This window comes from Acanthochromis polyacanthus, chromosome 19, assembly GCF_021347895.1.
Source record: "Acanthochromis polyacanthus isolate Apoly-LR-REF ecotype Palm Island chromosome 19, KAUST_Apoly_ChrSc, whole genome shotgun sequence".
NCBI classification, from domain to species: Eukaryota; Metazoa; Chordata; class Actinopteri; family Pomacentridae; genus Acanthochromis; species Acanthochromis polyacanthus.
The window spans coordinates 23,237,316-23,261,401 of NC_067131.1; the positions used below are offsets into that span (position 1 = coordinate 23,237,316).

The following is a 24,086-nucleotide window of genomic DNA, read 5'->3' on the forward strand; positions in this document are numbered from 1 at the left end:
GGTCAATGTGGGAGTGCCTTAAAAGTTAAATTGTAGGGCTGGTAGGAGTAGTACTCCTCTGGTTGCAAAAAAGGTCTCATTGTAGAGAAATTAAGGTTATTTCTTGATTCCTTACTTAAGTAGACATTTTCCTAATGAATTTATGGTGTCAGTTGCTAGTTTCAAGACTTTAGGAATAATTTTAAAGTAGTGGTAGGATGCTATAAAAAATTAATTAACTAGAGGCTTTGTAATTAATTAATCGTGATTAATCACATTTTAGTCAAATAGCAATATTTGATACAATAAACAAAGTTTTTCATCCATCCATCCTCTATACACTGCTTTATCCTCACTAGGGTTGCAGGGGGTGCTGGAGCCTATCTCAGCTGACTTGGGCGAAGGCAGGGGACACCCTGGACAGGTCACCAGTCTGTCACACGGCTACATATACAGACGAACAATCACTCTCACATTCACACCTACGGGCAATTTAGAGTAATCAATTCCCCTCAGCATATTTTTGGAATGTAGGAGGAAGCTGGAGAAAACCCCCGCATGCACAGGGAGAACATGCAAACTCCATGCAGAAAGATCCCAGGCCCAGGCCGGGATTTGAACCGGGGATCTTCTTGCTGCAAGGCGACAGTGCTAACCACTAGACAACTGTGCAGCCCTCAGAGTTTTTCAATTCAACTAAATTTACTTTGACAACTGAATCGATGAATAGACATATATGTGAACTTCAACAACAAAAATGTTTGCTTAATTTATATTTGTCTGCATTTTTCATCTCTCCGTGACATTCACGGATTACTGCAAACTCAACATGCAATTTGCTACTATATTCAGCATTTCAAGACTTTTTGTAAACTCAAGCACTTCAAATGTCTTGCATTAGTGTTACCAGTGTGCCAGAAATTAGTGAAAAATATATATATATTTTCTGTAATTAATTAATCAAAAGTAACATGTTAAAGTCCCAAATTTAAAGTAAACTAAATGATAAAGCAGGGTATGTTTTAGGTCGGTGCTGCCCTTTGATTTACAGGTCTCTACATATCACCATGTCTGGTATTCTCCATTATTTGGTGAAAATTTTATCTATTATGTGCAATTAAACCAAGATGGCGACAACCAAAGGCGAAACTCAATTCTTCTAAAAGAACATGCGTGGCGTCATCATCACTGCTACATCCATCTTTTTTTGCTTGAGTACAGCCTCCCAGGGATCCTGGTGTGACTTTAGATTATTTGCCTTGTTGCCAAATAAATCACAATCAATCGTCAAAATGCTGTAGAATAATTTCTATTTGCTGAAATATTGATTAATTGATTAACCCTTTACGCTTCAGTGCGTAGTAGGTGTACCGCCGGCAGTACACCTACTGATTTGCATAGGAATTTCAAGAATGTCCGACGGCTGCAAACCCAATTATACAAACACTATACGCCGATGGAAAGCTTAGATTCTCATGAATCCGCCGGTATAAACCACTTTCAGATGCGATTACCACAGCGGGTGAGAAAAACACATTTGTCCGACAAAAACAAATATTCATCCATCCGTTCTCTATACACGGCTTCAACACACACAGCGCGACTCACATTTCCGGGTTCATTATTACACACAGAAAAAAAGATTCCACAAAAAACGGCCATAATCCAACCTTTTACATCCAGACAACACAAGCCAGTAAACTATTTTGTCCAAAACATGTCCTGAAGTCGGTATAAAATCCACGAATCGGTCGTTTTCAAGGAAATGCACCTCGCGATGTGCGTCCAATATTCCCTGTATTTTTCGTCATTTTTTTTATTTAAAAATAGAATATTAGCAATTTTTTGTACTGAAAACGGCTGGAATTGACTGAAGCTTAAAGGGTTAATTGTTTCTGCACACATATCCACATAATACCATCTTTGTCTACATTGTTTACAGTGGTGTTCACTACAAGTTTGCCTACATTTCTCAGTAGCATGGTGGTACCATCAGTGTTTTCTCAATCAAATGGCTTTTCAGTGTGAAGTTATTTCATGGATCAAGTAGCCCAGATAGCAAACTATGGGTGAATCAATGTTGAATCTATGTTGAGACCTAACGTCGAAATTATACAGAAAGCGCAAGGTTGATAAAATGTTGAGTCAACGTTTGCTTACATAGATTACATGTTTGCAAACATAGATTCAACATTAATTAAACATTGACCTGTCAAACATTTTAATTAAACCAAAATACAATGTAGATTCAATGGTATCTTTTAAACACAAACTTCAATGCTGACAAAATGTTGTTGAATCAACGTTGATCCAACCATCAGTCTTCAACCGTAACCACAATTCAACCTTCTTAACCCTAATTCAACATTGATTTAACATCTTTTGCTATCTGGGTAAAGTGTGATTTATGGTTGAAAAGCAAACGTTGACTCAACATTTTATCAACCTTGCACTTTCTGTATAATTTCTACGTTAGGTCTCAACATAGATTCAACATTGATTCACCCATAGTTTGCTATCTGGGAGTACTGTAGTGTCCACACAAGATACATTTTCCTGAGCATTTCTGAACCAACAAGCACTGTGGAGCTTTGGCTGCAGTTTGAAATAAATCAAGGATCAGTCCATGATGTCATCACCATATGTACATATGCATAGTAGACAGAAGCATATGGTAAGCCATTTCAACATTTAGTTTGGCTATCCAGAAATAAAACTGTATATCATCAACATTATTTTGAATACACACTATCATTCAAAAGTTTTGGGTCACTTAGAAATGTGCTTATTTTTGAAAGAAAAGCTTTTTTCAATGACGATAACATTAAATGAATCAAAATGACAGTCTAGACATTGTTATCGTGGTAAACAGCCATTCTAGATGGAAATGTCTGTTTTGTTTTAATGGAATATCTCAATAGGGGTACAGAGGAACATTTCCAGCAACCATCAGTCCTGTGTTCTAATGGTACATTGTGTTAGCTCATCGTGTTGAAAGACTAATTAATGATTATAAAACCCTTGTGCAATTATTAGGGCTGCAACTAATGACGCGTTGACGAATCGTGTGAGCACGATACGTCATCAAAAGCGGAAGTGAACGCACCATGAAACAGAAATCTCCGTCCGACCGAAGCGCGGAACACGGACGTACATCCGCGCTGCATCGTGCATATATTATATACGCATGATGCAGTGCGGACATCCGCGATCCATCATAAGCGCGGATGTCAGCGTTTACTATACAGCTGTATCTAAATGCGGACGTCCGCGCTGCATCGTGCGTACATAATATATGCATGATGCAGCGCCGATGTCCGTCCGTGTTCCGCGCTCCGGTCGGACAGAGATTTCTGTTGCATTGCGCGGTCACTTCCGCTTTTGATGACGTATCGTGCTCAGACAATTCGTCGACGCGTCGTTAGTTGCAGCCCTAGCAATTATGCTATCACATGAATAAAAGTGTGATTGTTCATGTAAAACATGAAATTGTCTGAGTGACCCCAAACTGTTGAACAGTAGTGCAATTTTATTGTGACTGATTGTGATTGATTTTTATTCCAGATATCTATACTCACATGCAAAAGAAACGCAAGTTTCTTTTACCTGATGAAAAATTAAATTTGGTTTCCCAAAACAAAAATGCATTTGGTACTTTGTGGTGCATGGTGTGTTCTTAACATTTTCTGTTGCGTTTTGTAAGGTTGGTGTGAAAACCGAAGACGGAAAACGAATCGTCGCAATACACCAATGCATTGATGATGTGGACATGATTCACACTTTGCACGTGCAATTGAATATGCACGATTTATCGACACCTTCAGTGGGTATAAATTTCATTCAAGATCATAGGCATTTCACTTGCTGTTTAACTATGCCACACTTAAACCAAATTGAGAGGAACCAAGCCATCGGACGTCTGCAAGCTGGAGAGTCTGTCCGGAGACATTGCCCGTCACTTTAATGTCAACATCACCACCATTTACCATCTCCAGCGTCGATACAACACCACACAGAGCGCTGATGACCTTCCCCGAAGCGGACAGACTCTCCAGCTTGCAGACGTCCGATGGCTTGGTTCCTCTCAATTTGGTTTAAGCGTGGCATAGTTAAACAGCAAGTGAAATGCCTATGATCTTGAATGAAATTTATACCCACTGAAGGTGTCGATAAATCGTGCATATTCAATTGCACATGCAAAGTGTGAATCATGTCCACATCATCAATGCATTGGTGTATTGCGACGATTCGTTTTCTGTCTTCGGTTTTCACACCAACCTTACAAAACGCAACAGAAAATGTTAAGAACACACCATGCACCACAAAGTACCAAATGAATTTTTGTTTTGGGAAACCAAATTTAATTTTTCATCAGGTAAAAGAAACTTGCGTTTCTTTTGCGTGTGAGTATATATTGTCATTCAGACAACTCATAACGACAGACATATTTGTACTTCAGGCTAGACTGGTGAAAGTGATATTTGCAGATATCTCAAATGCCATTATGGCTGGTCTGTATTGTTGTATATGATGCTGGTTTCACATTAGATATTGGTCCAAGCAAAGACTTTGAAAAGCAGAAGTAATGTTCTTTGTTGTGGTGAACAAGATCATTAGAAAACGCCAAGAAATAGGAAGAGCTCACTAGCAAAGTCATTTACAAAGCACAACACCCTCATTCATTGGAAACTTGTGGTTGAAAATGACTAGAACTTGAACCTCAGGCTGCTTTGACATGGCAGTAAAACGACTTGTCATATGCGGTTAGAAAATAAATATGAAAATATTAAATATGAAAAGCACAGCATCCCCGCTTCCCACTTGCCATAGCTTTTAACATAACTACAGACATCTGCAACTTCATTTCAGTGAGTCACAGCTTGAATCCAAGATATCTGTAATTTCATTTTGATGAGTGAGAATTCCAGTTAGTCATTTTTGACGAGTTAAAACCTAATTTAACACGTCTAAAAAGACTAAATGGATGCATTGAATTGTAGGGATTTAAAGACTTTGACTATTAGAATTGAACTGGATATTGGAAACTGGAATTAGAGCTAGTCAGAATTCTAATAATTCAATCTGCAAGGTGCATTGCAGATATCTCCCCATACACATGAATGGTAAAAGCAACCTCATTTGTCCTCAGAAGAATGACATTGCTGATATGTGAAATGTTCTTTTAAACCAGGAAGAATCGAGTTATAGACATCTGCAATACACATGGAGGCTATTAAATGCTTACCGCTAGTCACAATGATGTTAGTCATTAGTTACAGTGTAATTACAACCAGTCAAAATGAAAAGGTAATATCTGTAATTTTGATTTTGATAGTCAGACTCAGATGTTACATGATAAAATAACTTCCAAATGAATTAAATTAATTGTAAAAATCAATCAATAAAAGTAGCTTTCAATGTATTTGTTCCATGTTGGTGTAGCCCTCTAGTGGTGAAGCTTCATGTATGTAGCAGCTGCTACCTTAGCTCACTGTGCTATGGCACTTTTGATAAGGAGCCCATAAACTATGAACCGTACTCCTCCAAACAGATGTATGACAATTCAGCCGAATTAAAAGCTGATAGTAATATGTTTCATAAACAATGTTAACCACGCCAATGTATAATTCACACAGTGTTAATGATGATGGAACACATGTGCACAAGTGACTGACAGCACTCAGTGTCCTCGCTCAAAAGCCTTTCTCTGCAGCTGCCATTTCTCACACAAGGAAGCCCTCAGCATGGTGCAGCATGTGAACACACACACACACACACACACACACACACACACACACACACACACACACACACACACACACACACACACACACACACACACACACACACACAGTGACAGTGTGTAACACCCAGGAGAGTCATTTGAAAGCCAAAGGAGAGCAAAGGGTAGAAGAAGGCAAAAGAAAAAAAAACACCATTCCTGCATTTCTCTGTTCTCCTGAGGCTGCAGAAAGCATAGATGGAGACACCACAGAGTCCAGTTGGAAAGCAGCGGAGGAGAGAGGAGGAGGCGATGGAGGCAGTAAGAGGAATGGTAGAGAAATGATGTGAGCTCGCAAGATCCCCCGGGAGTGTTCGTGGCATCTCCGATAATCTCCCTTCGATTTATCTCTTTTAACCCACAACGAGTAGGCAACACTTTTATAAATGTCAGCTCATCCTTTAATCATTCTGGATTGTGATCAAGCACAAGAGCAGAGGAGCTTTGATGCGAAGGAATCAAACCTCTTCCTTTTTAGGGTGGTTAGTTCTCTTTCTTGCCAACAACACACACACACACTCACACACACACCTCAACACACCCAGCACTGCCGACACAAAAACACACAACCAGCCATTCGGTGGTGAGGTCATCGCTGTCTGAGTCAGGCCTTACTGAGAGGCAGGCAGCACTCACAGAGATTACTGTGGCCGCATGACTGAGTAACCACACACACACACACACACACACACACACACACACACACACACACACACACACACACACACACACACACACACACACACACACACACACACACACACACACACACACACACACACACAGGGCTTTCTCTTCTACATGCTGGTAGAAGATGTTTCTCAACAGGATTGCTGTGAACAACAGATGCACAGTCGTGGCAAACAGGAGGTGGGAAACTCCTGATGTAGTGTGACTCCGCTTTTTTTTTGCTTTTCTTTCCCCTTCACAGTGCTTATGCTGTTTGAGACACGCTTTTTTTAAGGAGCTGCTGCGCCATCCTTTGGGGAATTGTTTGAGAAAGAAGTTTTGCTTGTTGGGCAGAGAGACAACAGAGCTTTTGATTGAACCTGTGGCGTTACTGCAGGGCAGATGTAGAATGGATGAATGAGGGGGCATTTATATTCATACAATGGCGGCCCCTGTGCCTCGGAGCGTTCGCAGGCACTTTTCTGCATCGCTTCATTTGTATGTATAGCAGCATCCACGAGTCAGTCAGCGGCTGCATCATGGTGGGGGTTAATGACTAGACAGTAGGGCTGGCTGAGGTTGTGACCCTCTCATGTCTCGGTGACACTCCTCAGGCTTTTACTCTGACAGCTTCATTTTCAGATTTTTCTGAACTTCGGCATGAAAAAGGCTTTGTAAAATGACAACAATGCCGAAGATGAATGTTTCATTCATTTCTAACAGGCATAACCTCACTGATGGAGTGTATTTACAAGAGTGAACTATTGATATAGCATAGATATAGAGGATTCCTCTCGAGTCAGTTGTACTGTATTTGTGCAAAGCAGTGATCTGAGTTGTATTACTTGCTACCATGGAGACGGATCAATAGGAAGTCATTGTTTGGGTAGGCCCTCGGTGTTTCCTCATGTAACCACAGTGAGACTTTAGCATCTGTGTGTGTTTGTTCTTTGCATAATATGCCTGCAACTCTTGATTAGAAACAGTGGATTGTTAGTTGACCATAATTTCATAAAATCATATAGAATAAACACTCCTTTTTTAATGCAAATACATAAGAATACTGTTGTAGCTTCACTGGTTCATTAGTTTGGGCAGAGCCCTGAAACTGCATGTGTTTTAGCCGACTTGCATTTACAGACTGTCATTCATGCTTCATCATCAGAACCTCATCTTGGCTACTGGCTGACTAATAACATCCAATTATATTCACTAGTCTATCATGACCTGACACTTCGAAATGATAACTCTCATCAATAGCCTCCTGTCATGGTTCCACTGCAGCTGTTTGTATGTATTTTAGAAAATGCTGTTATATCTTAGATTTAAGTTGTTTTCATACTAATTTTGAAGAGAAAGACCAAGGCAGGTCTCAAAATTTTCCTGGTATATCTGACCATTTTGTGAATAGAAATGTGTATTATTACAAAACCAAGAAACACATTTAAAAGAACTAGATTTTCTTTTGGCCCTGGGAAAATCTTTTATCAGAGGCACCAAAAATTATTCCATAGTGACATTACAGTGATGCCAATGCAGGGACTTCCAGCAAAACGTTCAATGCTACTCAACACTGCTCAGCTGTGTTGGCCAACCAAATACATTTAGCACATCTACCTGGTAGCTTTCCTTGTAATATAAATGGCTAATTTCTACTTGACATCATGGTAAGGTGCAATTTTGCACTTTACTGTAAATACCAACAATTTTTGCACCTTTTCTGTACATACCAGCATTTTGGGACCTTATTTTTATTTGTTTGACCAGCAACAATTTGTTCTTGTTTCCTTACCTTTCTTGAATGTACCATGTGTGAGTTACTGGATATCTTCAATTTCCTCATTTCTCCAATGGAACGAATATCTACCTACCTTTCTATCCATCCATCTATCTATCCATCTATCTATCTATCTATCTATCTATCTATCTATCTATCTATCTATCTATCTATCTATCTATCTATCTATCTATCTATCTATCTATCTATTCATTCAGCCATGATCAACCAGGACAATGGGTGACATGGCCATGATAGGTCTCTATATTATAACATGCTTTAAGACAGAGCTGTTCCGGAGCTGAATCCCCAAAAGCTGATGTTCATTTAACTGAAACTAGAAGAAAGTTTGTGAGCATGGCAATGACCATACAACTTGCAATGAAGAAACACTTTCCGCTTTAATATGTACACTGCTAAGAAAGACCCCTATGCTCACTAGATAAAGAAATGAAATAAATTATTTTGAACATGGTCTTGTTAACCAAATTGGTCATGAATATCTAACCAATTAAATAGCTCTCTAATCTATGTAAGACATTGCAACGATGACGTCTAAACTACATTTTATTTGGGTCAAATCTGGCCATCATTCCTGCTAATAATTCCACTTCAAAAAGTATTTTACAACATGTGTACTGCAATAAAATGGGACTAGGTCTCTAGGAAAAATCCTGCTTGGTTCTTGGAGAGCTCCCTAGAAGGGCAGAACTAATCAGTTCCATGACATTAGTGTCTCAGACGAAAGTAGGTCATTAAAAAATAGTTTTATGTTTTGGAACTGTTGGTAAAGTGTGGTTTGACCTCAACTTCCTTGATGAAATTACAGCATTTGATATCACAGTGTCTTCTGTGTGTGAGGTACTTCTATAATGTCTTGCTTTTGCAGAATGCTGGCCTTTGGTTACCTAAATGATAGCTTAAGCATCAATTTCATCTTCATGCTCACCAGACAACATTTTGTAAAATGCCACAGTCAGTCCCACTAATTAGTCAAAGCTGAACTTTGATAAGAACATAACAACGTAGAGTCCTGCTGCTTAGCTGTCAAAAGCTGGATGTTGATATTCTGCCTAAATGTAGGAACAACAGAAATGTTCATATTTAGACAAAAAGGTCACTTCATCTTGACATTTGTCTGAACTTTTAAAGCTTCTGCTTTATATGCCCTCTGACTGCCTAAACCCTGAAAGCAACATCCAGAGAAAATCGTCAGGGACGTTTAAGAACATAGTAGCAGAATCACGACCTATTTAGATCACTGTAGGTAAGGAATAGATTGTTTATGCTCAACCACTTGTTTCTGCTCATTCAAAATGCACTTGTTTGGATTCGAGGCATCTTAAAACCATACAGCACCAGTGTCAGCCTCCCTGTACTTGCTTCCCATCCACTTTAGGGCTGTCTCTTATCATGAATCAAAGCCTCGCTACACGACACTTATTAGAACCCTGAATTACTCCTGTAGAGTTGGCTGGTTGGATGACAGTAAAAGCAGGGACGGGATCAGCAAGTTCTGATTTTAGCGGAAAGTTGTTGACGGGGGGTTTGCGGCGGGCAGCGCAGCAACTTCCAATCGCTGGGCCGTTTACAATCGTCGTTAACAAGCTATCGTTAACGTCGTTACCATCGCGCGGGAGTATCAGCGACAATAAAGTGTTCAAACTTGTGAAATCAGCGTTCAAATAAATGAAATCCGCGGATCCACGGTAAATTCCCATCCCTGAAAAAAGCGGAATTCCGCGAATTCGCGGAAAAATCACATCCCTGTAAAAGACTGTAATTTTACTGGGGAGCCCCTGGTTGTGAATACATCTGAGAAAGTGTAAAGCAAAGGCACTGCTGAAACAGATGGTGCAGCCACTTTGTCAAGACAGAAACTCTTCTTAGGACTAAAGATACTGACATCTTGCATCATTAAAAGTTTCCCAGTTTGCCAGAGGTGTTCACCACTTTGTCTCCAATCTGAAGGCAACTTCTGGGAAGTAAACAAAGAAAAGCTTTACTTTAACTTGAGAAAAGAGTAACATGGAGTTAGGTGTGTCTTGGGTTAGGTGCAAAAACAAAATGAGTCTCTATAGAGAGTGGGTGTATTGAGTTCTATGTAAAATGGTCTTTAGCATGCTGCATAGCCCTAAATCATGGAGCTATGCTTAAAGAGCATGGTTTCAATATTATGCTAAGGTCAGTGCTGTAGGTGTTATGGCATTTTCTTTTCAAAGTCAAGCAGGTAAAATGAGACAAAACATCTGTGCAAATTTAGCAGCTACACAACAAAAGCCTCAATTTGCACAGCAAACACAACCAATTCTGTAATGGGCTGCAGCAATATCTCACTTATTCATACCAGTTTTTATCAAGTCATTGAGTTGCTATGGATGATGCAAAAAAAATAAAAATAAATAAAGTTTTGGATTTTCCCAAGTTTTCCACAGTAAACATGAAAAACAGTCAGAAAAGCCAAGAGCCGGCAGCCACAGGAGCCTCCACTTCCTCCTATCTCATCACAGTTCCTGCTGTTTTTGCTCTTTGACAAACACCTTCCTCACACCTCAGAGGACTGCTGAGGCTTCGCTCTGGAGGGAATAACTCGTTTGCGTGTCCTTAGCAAAGGGCAGAAACTACAATGCTGCTGAGCTACAGAGAAACCCTGTCGTATAAGCTCCCAGCTCAGCCTCTCAGCGGCCTCATCAGAGCACACCAGCAGAGAGAAGATAGAAAAAAAACTCGGCAAAGGTAAGAAAGGGCACAGTAAGAATGACTAAGCATAAATAAAATGCAGAAGCAGTTCCACCACTTTGTGTGGCTTCCGACCGAATCCGGCAGGCGTTCTGTCTGTCTGGTTAATGGATGGTGTATCTGTGATGGGGAGATAAGACACGGTGAAAGAGGACAATCAGGTCACTGCTGATGATGTGATAGTCAGTTTTTACTCTGTAGGCCTGTAGATTCTCGTATAATAAAGACCATGTGATGTGATGCAGCAGTCACACGGAGTGCCTCAGCTTCTGTGCAAAATTGGTTAACATCTGAAAAACAACAACTTTTGACTGGGAACTATAGAGCTTCATCACTTCTATATCTGACTAAAAATATGTCTGTGTTTCCCCTCATTAGTTTAACAAACTATGTCAGCTGGTCATTACAGCAATGACTAATTGCTAACACATTAAGGGGAACTGAATCTTCACCACTTACAACTTTTTTTTTTAGTTTTGGTTGCAGCGATGCATCTTTTGCTTTCTGTTTCAGGCCTCCATCCAGAATAAAACTGTGCATTGCTTAATTCAAACTTCTACAAAACAACCTCCAGAGTCTGTAAATCTTAATCCAATCTCCTGAAAACACATTGCATTACCATTTCTATACACTGGGCATGTATGCAAGAGTTGATTGCTTAATTGTAAAACACTAAAGAGGAAGAAAAGTAAGATTTCAGACTTCTTTGCTTGGACAGACAAGATGATGGAACTGTAACTGAAAGCAAAGAGCACTGACTCATGTCTTTGTTGTCTTCAAGAAAAACACACAAATCAGGAAATAACACATACTAAGTGATGAGACCAGTTGTGAAGTGGATGTGTGTCTCTCTAAAACAAGGTCTGCAGCATTTCTACAAGCCTACTTTTAAGGGGTCTTTGAGTTGTGTGGATGCTAGGTGTAAATGTAATAAAATTTAAGTGTTGAAAATATATTAGTGCGCATGTAGTATTAAAAAGTCAGCTTGCTGTTTTACTGTGTACAAGGACAACTAGCTTACTGAGCTTTGAAAAATTTGCTGTGTGGCAGTAAAGCTAAGAACAATCTATTGCTTCTAACTTTCTGCGTTATCTTTCATTTTGGTGCACACAGCAGCTTGTCATCATTAACCAGTGTTTATGCTGATGTGGTCAGACAACATCTCGATTGTAAAACAGCGTCTTCATCAGCGCTGCAATGGAAATGGCTCCGTTTATCCATTGAGATTGAGTAGCTGTTTTCTCTCCACTGTAAATGGAAATGAGAACAACTAAATTCACATTGTTTGACAATCCAAAAGAGGACACAGAAGATTTAGCCTTTTTCTATTGTTCAGGTGCTTCACTGCAGACATATTTCTGTCATACAGCAACCTGGAAACACTAGTGTGGCGATAAGTTGGTTTACAAGAAAACTACGTGTTAAAATTAGATTTGTCTTTTCTGAGTTGAGACTACACTACAGCTTGTGGCACCTTGGTCATTTTTACCTTTTTATATTTTTTTATCTATATTTCTTCATTGGTAAAAAGTACAATACAACAAACAATACAATACGAAAGGAAAAAATATCATGCAACAATTAGATTTTTCTTGTTTATTGCATGATTTTCATTCGTTATGTGACCTCTATTAGGAAGCTGTGGTTTACAGTGTCACCTAGCCCACTTCTGAAGACCTTTTCAGATTGGAATTATTTACTTGTAAGGTTGTAAATCCCCCACACCCACACAACTGTCAGTTTGTTCAGCTTCTTTCTATTTCTGGCCAGTGTGCTGCATGTTAAGCAATCATTTGCACACAGGAACTTCAGCAGATGAACATCTGTGATTAATGCAATCACATTTCAAATGAAGGTAACTGTCATTAGCCACAATAAGTCAACTAGAAAGAACTACGTCAACTGTGGCCTGTGGAAAAGAACAGTAACTCATGAATAATTGACAAGAATTCTGATTAAATTTGGTAATGCATGAACTGGTGATATACATACATACACAACAGAAAATATGCAATCAACAAAAAAGACAACAATGATTTAATCATCAGCCTACACACATAGCTATGAATTCCATTTATCTTTCAGTCCATAGTGAGGTTAAAATGTTGGAAACAGTTACATTTGATCCTCTTTCACCACTGCCAATAGGTAATAGGTAAAACCATACAGAAAATTAGCTTTTCCAATCACTTACTCAACAAAAATATCAATAGATGTAATATTCCTCTGTGGAAAGCATAATAATTGGCTTCAGAGGCTCATATTGTTAACTGCAGCAGAAATAACTTCTTGTAAACCACAATATTCCTCACAACATGCTCCATAGTTGGTATGAAGTTCATGTCCTCTATTACTGACCAAACAACTCTATCTTTGATTCATCTGTCCAGAGCCCACTATTCCAAAAGGCCTGCTGTTTGACTGTATGTTCGTTGGCCAACTGTACTTGTGCTCTAATGTTCTTTTTGGACAGCACAGGATTTTTCCTGGCACGCCTCCCATGCAGGTCAGATTCATGTAATCTCTTTCTGATTGTTGACACATGCACTTTGACACCGACACTTGCAAGAGTTACCTTGGAGACTTATTCGTCCTAGAGGGTTTGTTCTTGGGTTAAATTTGTTGTGACAGTCAATCCTGGACAAATTGTATGTCTTTAGAAATCTATTTCATTTACTAATGATTTTCCTCACAGTGGAATGATATATTTCTTTCTGAATCTCTTAACAGACTCATTGGAATCTGAGCCCTGGCTCCAAAAACGTAACTTTCTGAGCATCTAAGCTGCATTCTCAATTATGTTTTAGTAGAAACATATTTTCTCTTTATTGTGTCGTATCACAAATGCATTTACACTACAGTGCAAAAGTTTGGAGTCACCCAAGCAATTTCATGTTTTCCATGAAAACTCACACTTTATTCACATGCTAGCATAATTGCTCAAAGGTTTTCTAATCCTTATTTAGCACTTCAACATGATTAGCTAACACAATGTAGCATTAGAACACAGGAGTGATGGTTACTGGAAATGCTCCTCTGTACTTCTATGTAGATATTCCATCAAAAATCAAAATAGTCATTTACCACATTAGCCTGTCTCGACTGTATTTCTGATTCATTTAATGTTATCTTCAATGAAAAGGACCGCTTTTCTTTCAAAAACACATTTGATCCCAAACTTTTGAACGGTAGTGTATGGTCTACCTATTTTTGTCATATAATGTATTACTTTCCAGCTGTTGCTAAATTTCAGCCATTGGATCATACAGTAGCACATTTTCCACAACCTAACTAAAACATGTTGGTGCCTAAACTTAACGGAACAGCAAATGAAAATGAAATTTAAATCTAAGAATAAAGTAGCCTGGTCTCCTGGATGAAACTGCTGTGTCACACTTACACTACCACCATACCACTTCAACTTCCTAAAGAAGAGTTTGTGGTTCTTTAAAAGTGTGAACGTTTTCCACTGTGTCATTCTGTTACCATACTGGCTGTAAATGTGTTTATTTCAAAATGTAATTGACAATGCAGTTTAGTTGTATAGTAAAATGCATTTTGGAGACGTTGCTCAGATGCTCATGAGTCTGGACAGATGCATTCACAACCTTATTTTTTTCTGAAGGCCTTTGAAAGCTCTTTAGATCTTGGTATGATAACACCACACACTTTGTTAGCAAAGAGAGCAACAAAACCTAGACGTAAGAGGTTTAAGTAAGACAGATTTTATCTCTCTCTCACTTATCTTTGGCACCGAATCTGGAACCTCTGATGCTGATCTGATGGATGTGGAGGTGTGATAAATGTACTTACTGTTTAAAATGTGCCAGATCTCTATTTTGATTTATTTCAATTATTAAAATGACAACAAAATGTAAATTTTATGGGCCATCTGTTTCAGTTTATCACCTCTATCTGTATGCACTGTCTCAAAGAGGATCAAATGTTTGCTTGTTCAAAAACCCAACAATTTCCAATGTGTATTTACTTTATCATATTACTGTATATCAATGAGTCTATATTACCTTTTACATCCATCAACCATCTTCCCTTCGTCCTCTCAGTTCACACCTACTCCAGTGCAATACATGTCTGTCTGTTTTCTTTCCTGTCTTGAGATGATTTGTGGAGTTTTTAGCTGTAATGAAAGTGTGATGTTTTTCTGAACAGGCCACTGAGATAACATCCTGTGCCCGTCTTGGGACCGAGCCACCGAAGCAGCATCAATAATTCATATCTTGACCATTATAAGATATGAATTATGAGCCTGGGAATTCCTGGTTCCTGGTAACAAGGGAGGGTTTGATGGTTTGGTTGATGGATGGGTGTTCTAACAGTTTTCATATGTGCAGCCAGTGCTGTCCCAAAATTTCAGAACATGAGCCTATTGATTAGAAATGCAAATATGGAAGACAAAAGCTGCATTTGTGCTTAAGAAATCTCAGCACCTGTTGAGAAATAAAACAACACGAATCACTTCACCAGCTTTCACCATGACTGTTGTATTGCATCTCAGATGCACTTTTCATTGCTGTGCAGCACAGAACATCTGTCCCACCTTCGCTTCACGGAGGCTAAATTTGATTGTGTAATGACTGTAAAGGTGAAAGTGGTGTACTTGCCAGGGAAAACTGACTAACAGTTTCAACCTGGGAACATTCAAAGCCAATGTTTCCCCGAGGCACAGTGGGTTGTTGTATAACAGTGTAGCAAAACGACTTCAAAAAGATATATCCTGGGAGTCAAATAAGGTGCAATCAGTCATTGTGCCAGTGCACCAACAAACAAATCTAGGAGTGTGTAGCCACAGTAGCAGGGCTGTGAGGCTGATCATCAGAACGGTTCCTTTCCACAGGGCTGTGAGGCTGATCATCAGAACGGTTCCTTTCCACTGTAAAACAAATACCCCCCCCCCCCCCCCCCCCTCAAAAGTGGTTAGCACTTTCGCCTTACAGCAAGAAGATCCCCGGTTCGTATCCCGGGGTGGGCCTGGGATCTTTCTGCATGGAGTTTGCATGTTCTCCCTGTGTATGCGTTGTTTTTCTCCGGGCACTCCGGCTTCCTCCCACAGTCCAAAAACATGTTGAGGTTAATTGACTACTCTAAATTGCCCATAGGTGTGAATGCGAGTGTGATTGTTCGTCTGTGTATGTAGCCCTGTGACAGACTGGCGACCTGTCCTGGGTGTCCCCTGCCTTCGCCCGAGTCAGCTGGGATAGGCTCCAGCACCCCCTGCGACCCTAGTGAGGATAAAGCGGTATATAGAGAATGGATGGATGGATGAATAACTATGGATACTTTAATATTCCGACACAGATGGCACAATGGACAAAACAGTTCTTTGCTGTCATAATGATAGCATATTTGGAGGCTACTTCGGAATAAACGCAGAATACAGATGTAGCTGATGGGACTGTAGTTATATAGGTGAAAATGTAAACTTTGTCTTAATAATGATGCAACATTAAAAGTGAAGGAATCATCAGAGTTTTTATATGTAGTTCACCTGATAAAATTAATATAAACAGAAATGCTTGCACAGTAATTCTTAGCAATTCATTCAAGGGCTGTCACCAACCGGGTGAAAGCCCTCCGTCCAACCTTTGTACTGCTGCATGCTTTTTCACTGCTGATTTAGCTGCTATTTATACTATCTCATCTGATCTATAGAAAGGCCTCTGATTGGCTGAAATCTCCTATGACAGATTATGTCTTCTAAAGCCTGAAAGTAGAGGATGTCTGGAAGTCTGGTTTCTTCTCATAAGACTTTAATTATAATATCCTGAAAGTTAATTCAGAAGTTTTTGCCCAACTCCTGCTAACATAAATACTGCCTACCTCAGCTTTAATGTCAAATTTCTGAAAATTTGACAGTACCTGTTCTTCTGTGGTACAATAGGTACCAAAGATACCACAGATGACAGAATTACCAAAGATACTAAACAATAAAAGAATCACGTGGAATTATGTTCTGAGCGCAGGTGCAGTAACTTGACTTATGTGGGGGGTAAAAGTACAAGAAGAGGTATACATGGAGATACTTTGCATTTAACTTAGACAATCAAACGGAGACAGAATGGAAACTTTGCCGCAAGACATTTAGAATACTATGAGGAAACACCTCAAACTTATCAAAGCTGTTAACTCTGCATTAGCGCGTTGTCAAAATGTTCATAATCTGAAATGATGCCATTCGTGAACCGCGACATTTGGCACAACACACAAAGTTAACAATAGTGTTCTTGTTTTGGCTCATGTAGAGATATATTTAACATGAGCTGGATACCCCTCAAATTTCTGTCTAAATACATCAGGTTTATTGATGTACACTACCTTTCAAAAGTTTGGAGTCATTTAGAAATGTCCTTATTTTTGAAAGAAAAGCATTTTTTTTCAATGAAGATAACATTAAATTAATCAGAAATCCAGTGTAGACATTGTTAATGTGGTAAATGGCAATTATAGCTGGAAAGTTTGGAAATGGCAGATTTTTAATGGAATGTCTACATAGGGGTACAGAGGAACATTTCCAGCAACCATCTCTCCTGTGTTCTGGTACATTGTGTTATTAATCATGTTGAAAGCCTAACTGACGATTAGAAAACCCTTGTGCAATTATGTTGGAACATGAAGGAAAGTGTGAGTTTTCATAGAAAACATGAAATTGTCTCCAAACTTCTGAACGGTAGTGAATATATTTGTTGTATCAAGCTTTGCATAGTGAGGCATGGAATTTCAGCGGTATTGGTACCAACAACTGCATTTCTGCCATCTTGACTTCTTTTATCTGCCAAAAGTTTTGACAGCTTTCATTTGACAGTGATTTGGATTCTTCCACTGGGGACCACGAATGTCTGTACAAACTTTAATGCAAATCTATCACGTAGATGTTTTGCCAGTTAAGTAAACCTGAAAGTGGCAGTAGATTAAAAGTCATCTTAGGATACATCCGCTGTACAACATGAGTGTCTGTGCAATACATCCGATTTTGAATTGCTGAGATATTTCAGTTGGGATCAGAGTGGTGGACGAACTAACCAACCAACCAACCATGAACCTGACACTGACATTACTACTTACTATGCCACTAACAGATCTGCAAAATCACTAGTTCAAAACAGGTCTTAGACCCCTTGTTTACAGTAGTTTGCGTAAAAGCTTTTATGGAGCGGCTATCGGCTGACCTGTGTTACGTAAGTTGGTGGTACAGAGAAGCAAAAGGCAGCATAAAAGTTTCAGACACTTTAAAGCCGCTAAAACTAGCACAGCAACAGAAATATCTGCTTATTTCTGTGGTCAAAATGAAATCCCTCCTTCATGTGTCTACCACCCAGACAATGCTATCTAATTTTGCAAGAGTGTCACTGGCTCCAAAAGCTGCGCTGCTACAGCCAGTCCTCAGAGGAGCCGTAACCAGGGCCAAAGAACAGGCATCCTGGGCAGGCTCGGCTCCAATGCACTGGGCGTTCAGCCCGTACTGGAGCCTTGGTGGCCACTCACTGGTTTACTGCCATTTCAGCGAGGAGAAAGGAGGGGTGCCAAGGAGGGGGAATAAAGGAAGGAACAGGGATGGAGAGGTGAAAAAGGGAAGGAAGGCATCCTGAGCTGCCTTGTGTAGAATAAGCACCCAGGTAAAGTGTGGACTTAACTGGAAAGCAAACATGCAGAGCAAAAACATAAAGACACACACTTGCAAACAGCAGTAATAACTGAGCTGTATGGAGGTTGCTGACAGTGTAGAACATAATGACACCAGACCACACACACAGTCAGGAGCAAGAGTGTGGGGAGGATAGTTGGCATGTGTTCACTCACACAGTAGTGTTTTATGGGTTTATGGCTCAGATTAAGGCGTCCAGAGTCCAGTTCGTCAGGTCTTTTGCAGAAAACCCAAGGTTTTCTCAGGTAGCCAGGCCTTTCTCCTCATTCTCTCAGACTTGTTGGCTTCATTTCTCCACCTCTTGCACAGCAGCTTGCATGCATGAGCGCAGCTGCAGCTTCACGCACTGTCTCCATCAGGCACCGGCTTCGGGTGTTTTTTTTTTTTAGGAGGGAGGTAGGGAGGGGAGGGTTGTCTTACCTGGATTGCCGCAGTCCGCACACGTTTCGTTGCCGGGTCTCGCCAGCACGTCTTGCAAGAGCAGCTTGTTCCCCTCCGGTTCCAGCGCCATGGTGAGTTTATCCGTCCAGCCTCACCGCGGTAGGGAGAAGAAGAAGAAGAGGCAGCAGCAGAAGAAGAAAAAGGAGTCAGCCCGAGACCATCCGCCACTGGCAGCCAGACAGACAGAGCGGTCGATCACCTGTCACCTCCGATCTGAACCGGACTGGAGAAGAAAGAGCGGAGGAGACTGAACGATCCGGGCAGAGAAACCTTCCTCTCTCCCTTTCTCTCTCTCTCCCTCTCTCTCTGATAGCTCTGTTACCAAGTCTCGCTGACTGCATAATAATCAAGTCTATACGTTACCATCTCATCCTCCTCCCCTGTCTGTGTTCTCTCTGCTCTCCACCAACCTTATCTTAGAAAAGTGAGACACCCAGCGGTGGAATGTGAGAAATTACACATCTCAACAAATCCAAAACAGGAAGAAGCACCCAGATAAACTTAAATGTATATTCAAATAATAATAATAACAATAACAATAACAATAATAATAATAATAATAATTATTATTATTATTATTTGACGGACAAGTAAAATCCCTGTATGAATAAGCTTATTTTTATCTTATTTTATTTCATTTTTATTTAGTTTAATTTATTTTATTTATTTTTAAAATTTAATTATTTATGCATTTTATTAAAGAAAAAACGCTGCACCTCATGAACACATTAATGTATCAATAATTGTAATTCGGTTACATATTTTAACCATTATTTTGAAATCCATCATTCTGCATAATAATAAATACTTTTAAATTTAGTACTTTAAGAGTATTTTGATGCCAAACTTCAAAATCTCGTTGTAAGATCTGTAACAAAATGTTTATACACTATGGTAATGTTCCCTTTTTTCTTTTTTCTTTTTTGACTTAGATCGGAGTACTTCTTCCAAAAATTACATACTATATACATTGACATTATTCTATTGGTGGTATGATACTGATGCATTCATTTGTAAGCAGTATTTTATTGTTGTAGCTGGTTGAGAAACAGAAGGTTTAGTCCTGTGGTTGCTGGGAACAGTCAAGAGGGTCAAAAGATAATCGGAGTGGTCGAGTTCAAAACGAAATTTCATTCCATTTTTAAACAAATAAAATATTTTTTGAAAATCTACTACATAAATGTGTCATTTTTTTTTGCCTTGTTTTATATAAATAAATAAAGATGAGCTGTGCAGGTATTAAAGTGAAATAAAAAGCTAACATTTAAAATAAACACCTAATTTAATGCAGTTGTTTTTGTGCTGTATTTTTTTGTATTATTTAAGTGATATAAAATAAAATAAAAAAGACAATGTCACAGAAATCGGCTTCTTTAGTTTTATTTCTTTGATCTAATTTTAAAAAGTTGAGCTCTAAAATCACTAAAATGTAATGACAATCAAACCTAAAAAAAAAGCACCTAAAATTATTCCACTGTTGTATTAAAATTGATTTAGAACCAAATCGACAGCATAGGCATTTGATAGAAAGTCTGCTCAATAATCGATGTGCTCCACTCGACTAGTAATGTCTGGCTGCTAAGACGGCCCCTAAACAGCACGTCCTATCTGAGCGACCACAGGGTCACAGTGGGCTACAATCGTACTGTGCAGTTATTGAAGTCTTTAAACTCATTTCAATATGTCTACTGCAATGAATTTCGGCTCCAAAAGTTTTAAACCTCGAGCTCCTGACAAAGGCTCGTTTCCTCTGGATCATTTCGGTGAGTTCTGCCTCAGACTGACTCCTTTACACCGTGATATCCACCGCAGTCTGTCACTGTATAATATAAGTCGTACATTCAGTTTGTCAGCAGGGTTGTGTGAGTTTCATCGTCGCAGTTACACATTCTGATACCCCGATTTTATAGTGCTATAATATTAAAAACTAACTACCACGGAAACCAAATTATATGTCAATAAAAATGTACTGCTAATTTCTGATGGCTTAGCATCATAACTACAGTCACTTTAATTCACGTTAGCTTAAGAGAGAATAACTTAGAGTGAAATAATGTAAAATAACGTCTCACCTGTAACATGCTGTTTTATTTTTTGGTTTTGACATTTCCTTCATTAGAACATCCAAAAGCTACACTAAAGTTTGTCATGTTTAGCACATTGACCGACCAGAACCTTCTGCAATATGGCGGCGACAGAAAAGTGCAAATTATTTACCTACTTGTATCTATGTATCATGAAAGTTGGGACACAGGAACACCCGTGTTTTTCTTGATATGACTAGTTAAAATGTTTGCTTTGAAATAACAGTCTGTTAGGTTTTCTGGGGGATAAAAAATATCAAAATTGAGGCATGGAACAAAATATAGTTGCTGTTCTAGTAATGTCATTTTTGCTCTGATATTGGATATTTCAAAATGTATTCCAGTGGTTTTCACAGATGCACAAACTGTATATCTTTTTTTTTTTTAAATCTCATTAAATACTGCATATTTTGCCATAGCCAGGCTTAAATCTGACTTTTGTATTTGAGAGGGAAAAGTAATATTGTCCCAAATATCTCCCAAGTTACTGTCAAGCTACTCTAGAAAAATGGAAACATAACATCCCTCACTGAGTATAATGTATGATTTGGATAGTACGAGTACACTCTAAGTCACGTCCAGGTTGTCCAGGTTACTAAGTATTAGTTATGTCTCATTGTAGTGAAAACCAACCGGTTTAAGCTGGTCAAAAATGCAGGAAATTGAACATTTCTCAACTTTCTAAACCTGTCATCTTCATGCCAAAGATACATGAAGCAGTATACTGCATGTATCATAACATAAAAATGTAAATATCTCTTTGTACAAATTTCCATAATGCAAAATATCTCCAGAACAAAATAATTTGTAACTGAGAGCAGGAACTGGTGCTCAGGGGACCATCAGATTTTGTGTGGAAAACATTTTGTGACGCAATTGAAACCTAGATGGAGCCTCTATCGAGTGCAATGACATGATATCTAACCAAACTCACTTAACTAGCAAATCAGCAAGAAGTAATGCCTAAATATGTATACTGGTTCATAAAAACTCCTGTAGGTGGTAGCACAGCTTCATGTTTCATGTATTTTAAAAGCCTGTCTTCGCAACTGGTGATTCCTTCCACCATATTTAGTTGTACCTTTACTGTTCATCAAGTAGAAATAAATATCACCAATCTGCCACTAGGTGGAGTCGTCTCTCCAGGTATCAGCATTGATAACGCTTCTTGAAATCATCATCCAGCCCTCTCTATTTAGTCATAAGACATTTTTCAACAACCACAAAGACAGAAATAAATCTAAAACATCAAATATCTTGTGTCAAATGTGGTTGCAAGTAGATCAAGTTTGACAGCCTGTTCACATGTTTTTAGGTCAAACTTTGAAACTGGAAATTATGTTTTCCAGGCAACATTAGTGCTTATTTTTAGATATTCAAGCTGAAATGTCTGAAATAAAAATTGTTAGACAGTAAGTATAGTAATATTTTCCCAAACGTTTCCCAAATTAATCTCAAGCCACCCAAGACAAAAGGACATATATGAGTCTGACTCAACATAATAATTGATCTGTGTGGTAAGAGAAAACTTCTGATCAAGATTTTTAGAACTTCTTTACACCCATAAGTCCTACATGACGCAATCAGCTAGAAACTTGGGACTTGTTTTGGTCAGTATCTTAAATTTAATCAGCACATTAAGATTCTTGTTTAATGTATTTGCAAAGTAGAAATATTGTAAAACCAATATTCACCAAAACATTGCTGAAAGTTATGCCTGTGCCTGTATTTTCTCCTGCCCAGACTACTGCAATGTCATTTTTCAGCTGCATAAATGCATTTATGCAGCTAATGCCTGTTGACATGGGATTCAAGACTGAGCAGTAAGACTACTAACAAACACTGAAGCACATTACGCTGGCACCTCATTCATTTGATTTATAATTCTGTTTATTAGTGTTAAATATGTGCACATTCTGGCTGCGCTCTGCGTCTCAAACCTGTTTGCCGCTCATTCTGTACCTGGACCTCTGAGATCAGAAAATCAAAGTTAAAAAGTTAAACTTTTTGAAACCATCTTGTGAAGAGTGACATTCATGCAACCTTTTTATTTTCTTTTTGCTTATCATTGCATTTTAAAAATAATTTATTATCTATTCTTAATGTTTTAATGTTGCAATTTTTTATTAAGCATCATGTAACTCCAGTTTTGAAAGGCGGTATAGACATAAATGAAAAATGTTCCAATGTACATGTCTACCTCTAGTTTTGAGAGACTTTCATTAGATCTAATTCCAGAGCGGGACAATCAAGCTGATTTAGTATAATTGCCGTTTCAGGAGAGTGTAAAGCCTTCAAAGACACGTTTATGAAATGCCTGCGAGACAACCACTTTGACAACTCCAAGTGCCGACTGCAGTCCAAAGACTATCTGGAGTGCCGGATGGACCAGTAAGAAAACCGTACTGACCCAGTAAACATAAACACCTTTGTACAAAAACATAACATATAATTCCTTTGTTATGTTGTATTTCCCAGTCAGCTGATGGCCAAGGAGCCTCTGGAGAAGCTAGGATTCAGGGACCTGATGGATCCTCCTCCCAGCCAGGCGGACAAAGACTCTAAACCCTGATCTGCTACACATCAGCTGCTGTTTCCGGAGTGCACATGTGGAATCGCTCTGAGCTTCCTATACCCAGCTGTTGGTGTGAATAAGCTGCCGACACATGTGCTCTTAAAGCATATGAAAGGCAAAGACTGCTGTGAGTGCGAAGCTGAGAAGAGTGATTCAAAGAGTCTGAGAATGCAGCTTCTGCAGGAGGCGGTTGTGATTTAATTTGTGGCCTTAGTTTGAGACTACGGGTTAGGGTTACTGTACATAAAATATAAATGTCTAATATATAGAGATGCGATTTCAACATGTCAATAAATGTTTTCTATTTTAACGATTGTGTCAAAGCATTTAATACATGGTCAGTTGCTGCTATAGTATTTGTATGGATGAATTAAACCTGA

General features: G+C 39.0%; 2 protein-coding genes across 2 annotated transcripts in view; one reads left to right on the forward strand and one right to left on the reverse strand.

Annotated features, from left to right (window-relative positions):
* The window catches only part of LOC110958422 (arf-GAP with dual PH domain-containing protein 1), a 63,484-nt gene extending 44,037 nt beyond the window's left edge, over positions 1 to 19,447 (reverse strand). The window contains exon 1 of the mRNA XM_051939126.1: positions 19,027 to 19,447. Within this exon, the coding sequence (XP_051795086.1) occupies positions 19,027 to 19,117 (91 nt within the window). The 5' untranslated portion in view covers positions 19,118 to 19,447. The remainder of the gene's footprint in view (positions 1 to 19,026) is intronic.
* A 1,167-nt stretch (positions 19,448 to 20,614) lies between these two features.
* LOC110958420 (cytochrome c oxidase assembly protein COX19) lies at positions 20,615 to 24,016 on the forward strand. Its single transcript, XM_022204953.2, has 3 exons — positions 20,615 to 20,810; positions 23,411 to 23,522; positions 23,610 to 24,016. Exons 1-3 carry the CDS (start codon positions 20,729 to 20,731, stop codon positions 23,701 to 23,703), a joined length of 288 nt encoding a protein of 95 aa, XP_022060645.1. The 5' UTR covers positions 20,615 to 20,728; the 3' UTR covers positions 23,704 to 24,016.
* The last annotated feature ends 70 nt before the right edge of the window (positions 24,017 to 24,086 follow it).

Coding starts and splice junctions, on each gene's coding strand:
- LOC110958420 (XM_022204953.2), top strand. CDS start 20,729: ATGTCTACTGCAATGAATTTCGGCTCCAAAAGTTTTAAACCTCGAGCT. Junction 20,811..23,410: donor GTTTCCTCTGGATCATTTCG/GTGAGTTCTGCC, acceptor TTGCCGTTTCAG/GAGAGTGTAAAGCCTTCAAA. Junction 23,523..23,609: donor CTGGAGTGCCGGATGGACCA/GTAAGAAAACCG, acceptor TGTATTTCCCAG/TCAGCTGATGGCCAAGGAGC.